Source organism: Giraffa tippelskirchi, chromosome 3 (genome assembly GCF_054371585.1).
Source record: "Giraffa tippelskirchi isolate mGirTip1 chromosome 3, T2T-mGirTip1v1.2.pri, whole genome shotgun sequence".
Lineage (NCBI taxonomy): Eukaryota > Metazoa > Chordata > Mammalia > Artiodactyla > Giraffidae > Giraffa > Giraffa tippelskirchi.
In genome coordinates this window covers 24,480,509-24,492,635 of record NC_137277.1, presented here as the reverse complement: position 1 = coordinate 24,492,635, position 12,127 = coordinate 24,480,509, and the positions used below count along the sequence as shown (strand labels likewise).

Sequence of the window (12,127 nt, the reverse complement as noted above, 5' to 3'; positions counted from 1 at the left end):
TTATTTTGTTGCATTAGTGCAAAGAATCTGGACGTGTGAGCGGGGAGACCATCGAAGTGCATCATGTGCTTAACAGGACCCTCCTAAATCGAAAGGTTAGCTAATTGGTAAAAATAAGGCTTCTGGCAAGCTGTGGAAACCCTGTATCTTAAGGCCACCAAGCGATGTGCCCAAGCAAGCATCTGTGTCCAGCTTCTCTGCCTCAAGGGTGCCGTGAGGCTTGGTTTCCAGGGTCTTGCCAAGCATGCCGTGAGCCTGGTTCTTGGCACCAGCTGGATGCATCATCTCTCCTTCCACGGTCCTTAATGAAGTGTGCAGCTCTTGTCCTCATTAGGCCCCAGCATCGTCAATAAAAGAGTCAATAAACCCGGTTGATGGGGTTGGGACCGAGGGGCTGAGATGCAGCGGCCGCACATTCACAGGGCAGAAGTCAGCTCTGCCACATGTCGTGACCCAGTATCCAGGGATCAATAACCAACTCGGAATAAAGCCCAAGAGCTGCCCTCTGCAGTCTCCTCTCCAGACCCATTTCACCTGGGGCTGAGCAGTGCCAGCCAGCTCCTGCTTTGCTTGCAGTTGTTCCCGCCCCATGCCATTCTGGGTGCCAGATGCTTTTGTTTCTTCCTGACTGAACCCTCCGAACACCCCATGGATGCATATTTAGGGAGTGCCCACCTGGCACGAGAACATGTAGATGGCATCTCCAAGCAGCCAAGAGGCCAGCATGGGCCCTGTTTTCTGTGTCCTCTGTCTGCTGACAGTGTGGGAGGGGCCCCTGTGGACCAGGTGGTAGACTTTCTGCGTGTTGTGCTGTGGAGTCCATTTCAGCTGCTCTGCATCTCTTTAGATATCCTTATCTTATCTAATTACAAGGAATTTCAGATGAATTTCATGGCCTTTGCTCCAAAGAACCTCTTATCTGTGAGGGCCTTGTATTTTAACCTTGTCATTCTTTTGTTGTTAGCCTTTAAAGGAGAGATAGCTAAGAAAGGGATGCTAGGATCTTGCTGGAATTGGGTTTGGGGGGAGGGGAAGAAGAGGGAGGCAGACAGACCTGGGACTTGTGTATTCTGCTCCATCCCCCTGCCTGTGTGTGGAGACAGCTGGCTGCTTACTTCCATGACAGCCACATGGTACCCAACCACACAAACAGGACCCGGGCAGGGACTCGTCTGCTGCCAACCTCTCCAGATCCCTTTAATATTTCCGACAGAGCAGTAAAAGATTCTTGACTATCACATTTTGCCTTGCCTCTCTCCACCTCCTCTAAGACTCCTCAGTGTGGTTTCCATGGCTACCCCCAATCAGATTTGGCTTCCTGCAAAATTGGATTTCAAAGAAGGACAAGGCTTCAAAGGAATTTGTCCATTTAACAGAATGTCATTAGGAGTGAGGCTGACTGTTGAACCAGGGTCCTCAGATGATTAAGGAGGGGCTGCGCTCATGTGTGGAGGCAGGTTTCTGTCTGCAATGAGGAACCTTGATGCAACATGACAATGGCGTATTGGAATCTGCCACTCACCGCACACTACCCAACTGTGCACCTCCCTCTACTCTATCTCTCTACACCCAGAATGGATGTAGAATATCTTTGCCTTGAGTTTCTGCTGCTTCCCTTGGTATAAGTAAGCTATGACAGGCAGTAAGGCCTGATAGGATGTGCAATTACCAGGGTTTATTGCTTTTTATCAAACAACCCTTTAACTTGTAGCCTATTTCAGCATTTGACAAATACCCTTGAAGAAGGGAGGGAGGTTGTCAAATTTCCTCCCACTGTTAAGAGGAAAGCAAGGCAAAGTGCTGGGGTTACATATAGGAGGGACTGTGCTTCCCTTGCTGTTTTTTAGAACAGTTTTAGATTTAAGAAAAATTGAAACTGTAGTACACAGAGCTCCCTTGCCTTTTAACACATGTCATAAGTACTCAAAAATGATTCCAGAGCAGCTACAATTTTATAGAAGGAGCAGTGAGTGTGGGAAAAATGCCCCAGTGGGGAACTGGTCTTACTCTGGAGCCTGAAGGAGGCAGCCTGCGCATGTTAACTTTCCCAGGGCAAGGACGCCTTGCAACAGGGCCCAGATTCCCAGAGACTCTAGCCAGCCTCTGTCCCCTACACTTTCACCCCAATTACTGCAACTGGTAGGTGAGTCATGTGACCCTGAAACTAAGGCATCATTCCTCTTCAGGGTGCAGCACTTAGATGTATAGATGGCTTAAAGCCGCTGGACCCCTTAAAGGATCAAGCCCCCAAACTTGAAACTGTATCTCTGGAGGGGAAGCTATGCCTGGAGGCAGGAACTGCTTCCAGGAGTCCTCTGAAGAGTTTCTCCTTGCCCCCATCCCCACATCCACGGTTCTGTCATTATTTCCCCTGAGGCTACTGTAAAAGCCACTTCACCCATCTTCTCTGTTTCCTTTCTCTTACTACTCCCAATCCTTCCCACATATTATCGTGTACATAGAATCTGATAATAGAAACTCTATTTTTTACAAAGAAGGAAACTGATAGAGGTGAAGTGAGACGTGCAGGGGCTCAGGTTAGCTCACTCTCCATCTCAAAATTTGTCTGTGGCTCCCAATGTCCACTCAAATGAGTTCAGAATCCTCACTCTTTCAAGTGCCTTCACAATAGAACTTCAGTTTTTCTTGACAACTGTAATTTCCCTACACCATCCAGAAGCTGTCCTTAAGCAAGAGAAGGCTTTTCCATCTTTGTTTACTCGGGTCCTTCCACCTGCCCCCTTGCCCCTTCAAAGTGTGGTGTCTTCAGAGCCATCTCAAATGCCACATGCACCACTAAACCCCACACACATTTCCCTCCTTTTCTTATATTCATCTCCCTCTTTGTATCACCCATGGCACTTTATACTTTTTTCATGATACTTGCCCTATACTTAAAAAAACAACTTTAAGATAACTGTGGATTCACAGAAGTTGTGACAAATAATACAGAGTGGTCCTGTTTACCCAGGTAACATTGTGGAATATCACAGGGCCACATCACACCCAGGACACCTGACACCTACATACTCTGAATGAGAAGGAAGCCCACTTCTGTTACCTTGTCCTTCACTTTCCTCCCTTTTAAACTTTTACAGGGAAAGGGCTGGGTGCCCCTTTCCCTTAGCTTTCTCTCTGGGTTACAGCTTCTTTTTCCTCTCAGCCTTTCAGCCTTAGGGAGGAAGGGATACTTTGCCTCCCTGTTTCCATTGCAGCGGGACTGCTTTGATTCTCCCCAAAGTTGGTGACTTGAAATTATTTACTGGGACTTATGATCATTCCCTCGAACAGCCCTGGTTTTCCGGGCTTGGACGCGCGAACTGGGTCGGGAATGACTGCGGCCCGGCCTGGCGGGGACTGACGGTGTCCTCGGATTCCGCCTCCTCGCGCCTCATTTCTGCCCCACGGTGGCTTCTCCACCTGCCGGCGAGGCCCGCGGTCCGGAGCTTAGAATGGGGAGCTCCCGGGGGCGAGGTGCCTGGAGTCGCGTCGCGTTTTTGTTTTGACAGGGAATGGGGGCCGCGGGGCGGGCACCTCCTCCCTGGGGCGCGGGCGTAGGGTCGCAGGCCCCGCGCACAGGTGTCGCCGCCGCCCAGGCGCCCCGCCCGCCGCGCGCCGCTTCCTGAGCGCGCCCCGCCTTGCGGCTCGGCCCCGCGGCGCCGGCGACTGAGGGCCAGGTGCCGCCGCTGCCGCCCGCCCGTCCGGCCCTCTCCCGCCGCCCGCCACATGCAGGCCGCCGCCGCCCTCCCCGAGGAGATCCTTTGGCTCCTGGAAGGTAACGCCCCGCTGGCCCGGGCGCCGCCGAGCCCGCCGGGAGTCGCACGTGCCGAGCCGGCAGCAGCCGAGACGCCAGCGGCTCCCAAGGCCGGCCTTCCCCGTCGGCTCCCTCCCGCCTTCTAGAACCTCGAGGCTGCTGCCGGAGTCCTGACTCTGCAGAGCCAGCTGTTCACCCCTCGCTCAGGGTCCCTTTCACTCCTAGTAACACATTTTCTTTTTCCTCAAGGCGTCTCCACCTCCCACTTAGCCTCCCGGCTTCTCAGCAAGTTCTGGCCGGATTCAAGTCCCCGGGCCGCCGTGGCTGGCTTTCAACCTGTCCCTTTCTCTTCAGGACGGCCTGCGTCTGTGGGTTACGCGCTGGCCCCTCTCCAGCCCTGACTCTGTCCCTTCACAGGGGACCCTGACCTTCCCGCTTAGAGCTCCCCACGGTCTCACGGGGCTGTGAGGGCTCATGGGCTCCTGTCGGCCAAGGCTTGGACACTCAGACCTCAGGCCCCCTTCACCCGCCCTCAGACTCCCTCTTACTCCGGGGCGGGCGGATCCCAGTGTTACATCTCTTCCCTTTCTAGAAGTGCCCCATTGCGGTGTGTTCACTCTCAAACTGTAGAGCCCATCGGTCCTTGTAAGAGTTAAGGCCATACTCACTAACACTCAACACATCCCACTGTAACACTCCAGAGACATTTTTTGCTAATGGGCAAGATCTGCTTGCCTCCCACTTTTCCTGGTGAAAAAGTATTAATAATTTGCTTTTCCTGTAACTGACCTTCCTGGAAGGATGGGGACCTGGAATCTGTGTTTGCATAAGGGTCCCAGGAGGAAACTGCTCAGAATTAAGCCTTTTGGCATCGATGTGACATTTTTGACACATACTTAACAGATGGCCTGTTTTGGGCAGGTCATACTTTTGGCAAGCAGTATCTTTTTTTTTTTTCAGTTTCTCTCAATTTAATTGGTTTTATATCTCCATTACCATGTTATCTTGGTATAAATGCCTCCTAATCAAATATTTGGCAAGTCTTTTCAGTCTGTTTGTGGCGCTGTTTCCATTCTGGGTTGATTCCATAAAAGCTGTCAACTACGTATATTTTATGAGATGAAGTTTCCAAAATTTATTTAGCTTGCGACCTGAGTGAATCTAAATTTTCAGAATAGAAAAGTGTTTGCAGGGTAAAAGAGCATCATCTGGATGTCTAGAAGGAACCCAGCCTTTCCGTCTGCTGTTGGCTCAATAATTCCAAATGTAAAGAGTCTGTACTGTGTCTGGTTTCCAGGAGAGAAGGAACTGTGGCAAAAAGTTTCATTCTGCCTTGCAGTTAAAGATAAAAACTGATTCTCTTTATTGATATCTGTCATTTGTTGAGAGGAAACCTATTTTACAAACTAGTTAAACTATACTTACATTTTGTTTACAGCCTTGATAGAAAATTCCTTTTTATTTTCAGAGGCTTACAATGACATCCACTCCTTCAGCATTTTTGATGTGCAGTTCTTTATTGTTCAAAACTGACACTTTGGTAAACAACTCATTTCTGCACCTGCCACCTTCCTTTAGTTTAGATTATTTTCTTGTTAGCTGACTGTTTTTAATTGAAGTCTTCAGATCTCCTCCTAAAGCAGAACCTTTGTTTGCTGACAAGTAGAGCAGAGTATGAATGGAGATTAATTGCATGTCACATACTTCCATATCAAACTTGCTGTGTCTTAACAATCTCTGTTGGTGCTTGGATCTTTGGAATATATAGAACAGTCCAAGATTAAATTCTAAGAAGCTATGTTGGTTTGTATTACTTTAAGGCCTTTTTTTTTAAGTGTGTAATTAGAGTCTGAATCTGAAGTAGCGAGAAAAATGTGAGTGTGGAATTCAACCAATAATGCTATTGAAAAATGTTTGAAGAATATACTTTTGAAAGCTTTCTGTAATCATAGCAACATATTGGTTGTAGGTTTTGTTTCTTGTGGAACACTCTCTGTTGTAGACCAACAGAATTATTCACTGTACTACAAATAGTTTGTAAATATTAGAAACCCATAATGGCTATCAATTTATCATCTGTTGCTGTTTGTCTTCCCCCACGCACTCCCCCACACATTTTTTAAGGTTAACTGCTGACAATTAGAAAATATGTAGGTCCTGATCTCTATATTGTCACTCAGTGGAGGGAGTCGTAGGGTGAGAGTGCTGCCACTTTAGTGCTGCCACAGGCTGTGGGGGTGGAGTTTCCACAATGAATTACTACTTTCATAAACCAAGGCATAAGCATTTGCACAGTGATTTAATGCTGGCCATCACAGCCATAACTTTAGCATTTATTTATTTATAACTACAAGAGCATAAATGACAGGGGCGTTTTTTGACATAATGTGTGTGCTTTGAAAAATAAGGTATGCAAAGCATTATGAGAGGTTTATGCCAGATTTTGCATAATGAAGAAGGGAACAGAAATGCTGAAGGTCTAAAATTAATTTTGTTTAAGGATGAAATTTTAAATACTTGACCAAGAAGCTCCACCCCTAGGAATTTGTGTTACTGAAAGTAAAGAACATGAAGTATATATTTTTGTTTGTTTGTTTTAGTCACTAAGTTGTGTTCAACTTTATGGATTGTATAGCCCATCAGGCTCCTCTATCCATGGAATTCTCCAGGCAAGAATACTGGAGTGGGTTGCCATTTCCTTCTCCAGGGGATCTTCCCGACTCAGGGATCAAACCTGCTTCTCCTGCATTGGCAGGTGGATTCTTTACCACTGAGTCACCTGGGAAGCCCGAAGTCTATGTACCAGGATGCATAGTTAAGTGCCCATGAGTTGGGAGAAGTCAGGCAATGGTATCTTATGGAATCATCCATCATCCTATGGAATGTTTTGTAACCGTTAAAAAGGGTAAGGTGGATCTTTATATATTGGCTTGGAAAGTGTTGATAATGTATTTTTGAGACTAAGAAGCAAGATGCACAACAGTATGAATAACATACCATTTTTGTTTGAAAACAACCCCTCCAAAAAATACCCCTTATTTGATATATATTTGTGTAAGCCTAAGAAGAAATAAGAAAGAATACACACCAAGCTCCTAAATTGGTTCTCTAGGGAGGGGAAAGAGAAGGTTGGGGAGAGAGAGGTTATAAATTTTATTTCATACATCTTCATGTTGTTTGAACTGTGACAAAGACCATGTATTACTTTTGTAATCAGGATAAAACAACCAGTAAGGCTGTTTAAAAGGAAAAGGAACAAAGGACGAATAGAAGGTTGGAGAGGCCAGAGTTCCAAAGGACCATTAACCAGTATTGTGATTATGCTTTTTTCTTTTTAGTACTAGAGATGTGTGGAAGGTGGGGATTTTTTTTTTCCTTTTTTTTTTTTAGTGCTTTCTTGGATTTGGGGCAAATATTAAAGCAGTGAGAGATTTCTAGAGTAACTCAGGAACCATGTTCCTCAGATTCTGTCAGGCTCTCATATAGAAATAGTAACTAGTCCATTTCAGCAAATAAGTACCTTATGGATAAGTAAAGTGAAGGACATTTACTGCCTTATTGAAAGAGGAAGAAATATTCAGGTCTGTTTTCAAATAATCAGGCTTCAGGAGTAGAAGTTATCATTTTGTTTTTGCGTTGTGATAACCACACTGAAAACAAAAACAATGGCGTGCTGACAGTTTGCATAGTCTTTGTTTCACAGATACAAACATAATCAGTTTCTTCCTTGTCTTTCACTTTTGAAGACAGCAGCATAAGAGGCAGGTGTAAAGGAAATAGAAAAAATATTTCTTCAGTTCATAATTTGTCCTGTGTGATGGAATGGAGCTTACTGACTTTAATAGGTAATAAGTATCTACAAGGTACCTAAATCCTGCTCAAACATGGATTAGAGCCAAAATAACATCCACAATTCAGCTGCATTTAGTAGCAATTGCTGCATTAATGCTGATTCTGATATGCCTATAGTTACTTGTTTTAAACTTCCTTGGAAAGAAGTCATTAATCATTTCATTCCAGATTCTTCTCCAGATTTGTATTGGTCGATGTAGCCAACCATAAAATCTTTTTCAATATAATAAAATTCCAACTCTGTGGAACTCGCAAGAGTGAGTTGTGCTGGATAGCTGAAGATGTTCTCTTTAAGCACTATTTTTATTGTAAACATTTGTGATCAAATTTTTTCTCAGATTATTCTATAGAAACTTTTCACACTTCTCAATCAAACAGTCTGCGTTTAAGAGGACCTCCTCTGAACACTTGAACTCCGAGTTGTTATAGTGAATATCAATTATCATACTTTATAGAGATGTATTAAGTTATTTAGGGATGTTTTTGCCGTAATTGCCGCTGGACTGCTTTGTGAATGTCTGTGTCTGTTTTATATTTTAATTTTTGTCATTGTTTCCTACAGTTAGACCAGGCCTATCACTTTGTACTGTTCTCAGTGTATCTGTATCCCCAATGCTCTAGAAACATAAGATAATTAAGTTCATTGGAATTAAGATATGTGTAAAAGAAATGTGAAGGTCTCTCTTGATGAACATGGTACCCAAACTTTAGGTCTGCACTTTGCGACTTATGCATTGGCTGCTCACAGTCTTTTTTGCTTAATTTTTTTATACTGGGTTGTCTTCTGGATAAATGGCAGTACTGCTTGGCTAAGTTCTGAAACGTATGTGACCATACTTCTATTTCTTTCTTTTTTTTTAACTAATTTTTTTTGACTGTGCGGGCCCTTCATTTGTGATGCTCAGGCTCTCTAGCTGCGGGGCACAGGCTTAGTTGTCCTGCTGTACATGGGATCTTAGTTCCCCAGCCACGGATTGAACCCACATCCCCTGTATTGGAAGGCAGATTCTTAACCACTGGACCACCAGAGAAGTCCCTTATTTCTTTTTTATGCTAAATTTTTTGGTTATAAAAATAGTATTGCTCATGTAGAAGATTTAGAAAACAGTCACCCATAGTCAACAACTGTTAAACGTCCATGCATATTTTTCAGCTTTTATTATTTGTACAGACTTTAAAAGTTGGGACATATTGTGTGTATAGTTTTGTATACTGATTTTTCCACTTAACCATTTTTCACTTGCTATGATCACCTGAGCATCTTCTTAGATCACTCACGTTCTTTTTTATTTCCTTTTGAGTGATTTTAAAGTTATATATCCTGGTTTTATTCCACTGATAGTCTTACCCTTATAGCTAAAAAAACAAACAAAATGAACCATGTCCCTTTGGTTAGCAATGTTAAGAATGAAACAGTATCTTCTACTCTTTCCTCCAGTGTGAAATGTGAAATGGCTTATATAATCTGAGATTTTAGACTCAGAATTATTAATGTTTTTAATGTGTATATTAGGTTATAAGAATTACTTTGATATTTGCATAATATTTACAACCATAGCTATAATGATTTTTTGGATAGTTTATATTTAGTGAAATACAATGATATTTTTGTTTAACTTGTTCATTGCATGCTTTTTGTACCATGGCTTTTTCATTCTTGAACTTTTTATCTCTTAGATATTTAGACTTTGCTAAAAGGGTAACCACTGGCCACATGTAGCTATTTAAATTATCTAAAATTAAATAAAACCAAATAAAATCTGTTCCTCAATTATGCTAGCTACATTTCAGCTTCTCAGTAGCCACAGTGGCTGCTGTATTGGATAGTGCAGAAAGCCCTAGTAGATGACGATTGAGACAATGATGCTGAGTGGATTTTTCAGGAAGGGGACTTTGATACTACACTTAGTGAGTGCCTCTGAGTTTGAGTATGTGTCTATCCAGTTTCATATAAACTTAGCTGTGGGGATGAGGTTCTAGGATCCATTCCTTTCCCTTCCTCTCAACTTAACGTCTCAAAGTTTTACCCGTATCTCCTGGTCTTCAATTTGGTGGAGGAGAAGTCTGATGCCAGCCTGACGTATTTATTTTATAACCCATCCCTCCCACTGCCTGCCTGCATGTTTATAGGATATTTTTCTTCACTCTCAAAAATGTCACTGGATAATTTCAAAGTTAGACTTTTTGATAATTTTTGCCTGGTATGTAGTGAACCCTTTTGATGTATAGTCTAAGGTCTTTAACATGAGAAAGTTTTTACTATTGTCATTGCTTTTGTTCTGTTATACCAGGGTTTACATTATAAATATATCGGGCCCCTGATTTATTCTCTGTGTTTCATCTCTTTTATTGTCTCATCTGTCACTGATTTCATTGTGGTTTTAAATTCAGCATTTATTTATTTAAAAAAAATTTCCATGTGTTCTTTCCACACCATTCATTGTTTTGTTTTCATTACATTTGTAAATCTGGCTTATAGACATAATGACATTTTGGATGTTGTTGGAAATATGAATAGAAAATTTTTAAACATTTCTGTTTTTTAATAATAAGGCTACTTCAGAGAGAGACATTTTCTCTAGTTCTTCAAGATATTTTTCTTTTTGAAGGTTAATATTTTCTCATAGATCCTGTATATTTTCTTTGTGGTAAGTTTTGTTGTTTGCTTCAGTTTCTCAGTCATGTCCAACTCTGTGCGACCCCATGGACTGCAGCATGCCAGGCTTTCCTGTCCTTCACCATCTCCTGGAGTTTGCTCAAACTCATGCCCATTGACTTGGTGATGCCATCCAACCATCTTGTCCTCTGTCGTCCCCTTGTCCTCCTGCCTTCGCTCTTTCCCAGCATCAGGGTCTTTTCCAATGAATCAGCTGTTCTCATCAGGTGGCCAAAGGATTGGAGCTTCAGCTTCAGCATCAGTCCTTCCAATGAATATTCAAGGTTGATTTCCTTTAGAATTGACTGGTTTGATATCCTTGCTGACCAAGGGACTCTCAAGAGTCTTCTCCAGCACCCCAGTCAGAAAGCATCTATTGGACGTTCACCATCTGAGCCATCAGGGAAGCCCATGCCAACTCTTAGTTGTATGCAAACTCTTGGTTGCAGCATGTGGGATCTTGTTCCCTGATTAGGGATCAAACCCAGGCCCCCTGCATTGGGAGCACAGTCTTAGCCACTGGACCACCAGAGAAGTTCCTATCTCATTGATTTATGAGAAATAAAGGACTAAATATTTGGAAAGAAGTTAGAATAAGATCTAGAATGTATTACCTACCATATGTTTGGTAGATAAAATTTAAAAAAAATTTTTTTTTTGAGGAAGTCCTGTTGATCTCTCTTCTTGCAGCTGCTTCACCACAGGAAAACTTATAGGCCTTTTGCTTGGGTCAGTGGTTCATCCTTGCTCCTCCAAATTACAGGAGGTTTGTAGGGGTTCTTTCAGGATGTTCTTCATTTCCTTTCTTAGATCAGAACTTTTTGGAGGAAGGAAAGAGGACATTAGCTTCCTTGCTAACTTAAGAAAGACATGTGTTCCTTACCTTGTTATATAGAATGCTTTGTACACATGTGTGTTTCTGTAAATAGTATTTTTGCATTATTTCTCAGTTAAAAAAAAAAGGTTCAATCTTTCCCTTCTTCCTTTCTGTTTTAATAAACAGAATTTTTTTTAATTGGTAGAAATATTTTAGTTTCATTATGGGTATGTCCTAGATGTTAGCTGGGCTACCCAGGCCTTTTGAACTCTGTGCTGTGTGTGCTTAGTCGCTCAGTCGTGTCCGACGCTTGTGACCCTATAGACTGAGGCCTGCCAGGCTCCTCTGACCATGGGATTCTCCAAGCAAGAATACTGGGGCAGGTTGCCATTCCCCTCTCCAGGAGATCTTGCCGACCCAGGGATTGAACGCAGGTCTCCTGCATAGGAGTCAGACTCTTTGCCGACTGAGCTACGAGGGAGTTCCGAACTCTAGGCAAGATCTGTTCCTCATTGTGGAAGCCCAAATATCTCCTCAAAATCTGAAGAATTCTCAAGGGGTGTGCATTCTCAAGGTTACCTTTCCTTCCAGGTTCCCCTGCTTCCAAGGTTCTCGAATGGAATGGTTTTGTCCCTCAGGGGGCATTTGGCAACACTTGGAGACATTTTGTTGTTGTTGCCACAACTAGGGAAGGTGCTATTGGTACCTAATGGGTAGAGGCCAGTGATGCTGTTCAGCTTCCTACAATGCATTGGACAGCCCCACAGCAAAGAATTATTGAGCCCAAAATGTCAGTAGTGTCAGGGTTGAGAAACTATGGCCGTGACATATATCCTTGTTTTCAATTTCCACGAAGGCCTGTCCACATGAAGTCCCTGTGAGTGTCGAAAACATCAATGCAGAGTCAGAGGGTACAGGGAGAGGGAGGAAGGGTTTCCACGGCAGTTATGCAGAAGATTTCATATTGAATATTAGGCATCCCTGTTCCTAAACTCCCTTTTGCCGATCCAGTCATGAGACAGTGCCCTCTGGCCTTTCACCTGATATA

At 43.3% G+C, this 12,127-nt stretch overlaps 1 protein-coding gene across 1 annotated transcript in view; it reads left to right on the top strand.

Annotated features, from left to right (window-relative positions):
- The first annotated feature begins 3,664 nt into the window (after positions 1-3,664).
- The window catches only part of SKAP1 (src kinase associated phosphoprotein 1), a 305,305-nt gene continuing 296,842 nt past the window's right edge, over positions 3,665-12,127 (top strand). The window contains exon 1 of the mRNA XM_081582429.1: positions 3,665-3,775. Within this exon, the coding sequence (XP_081438555.1) occupies positions 3,727-3,775 (49 nt within the window). The 5' untranslated portion in view covers positions 3,665-3,726. The remainder of the gene's footprint in view (positions 3,776-12,127) is intronic.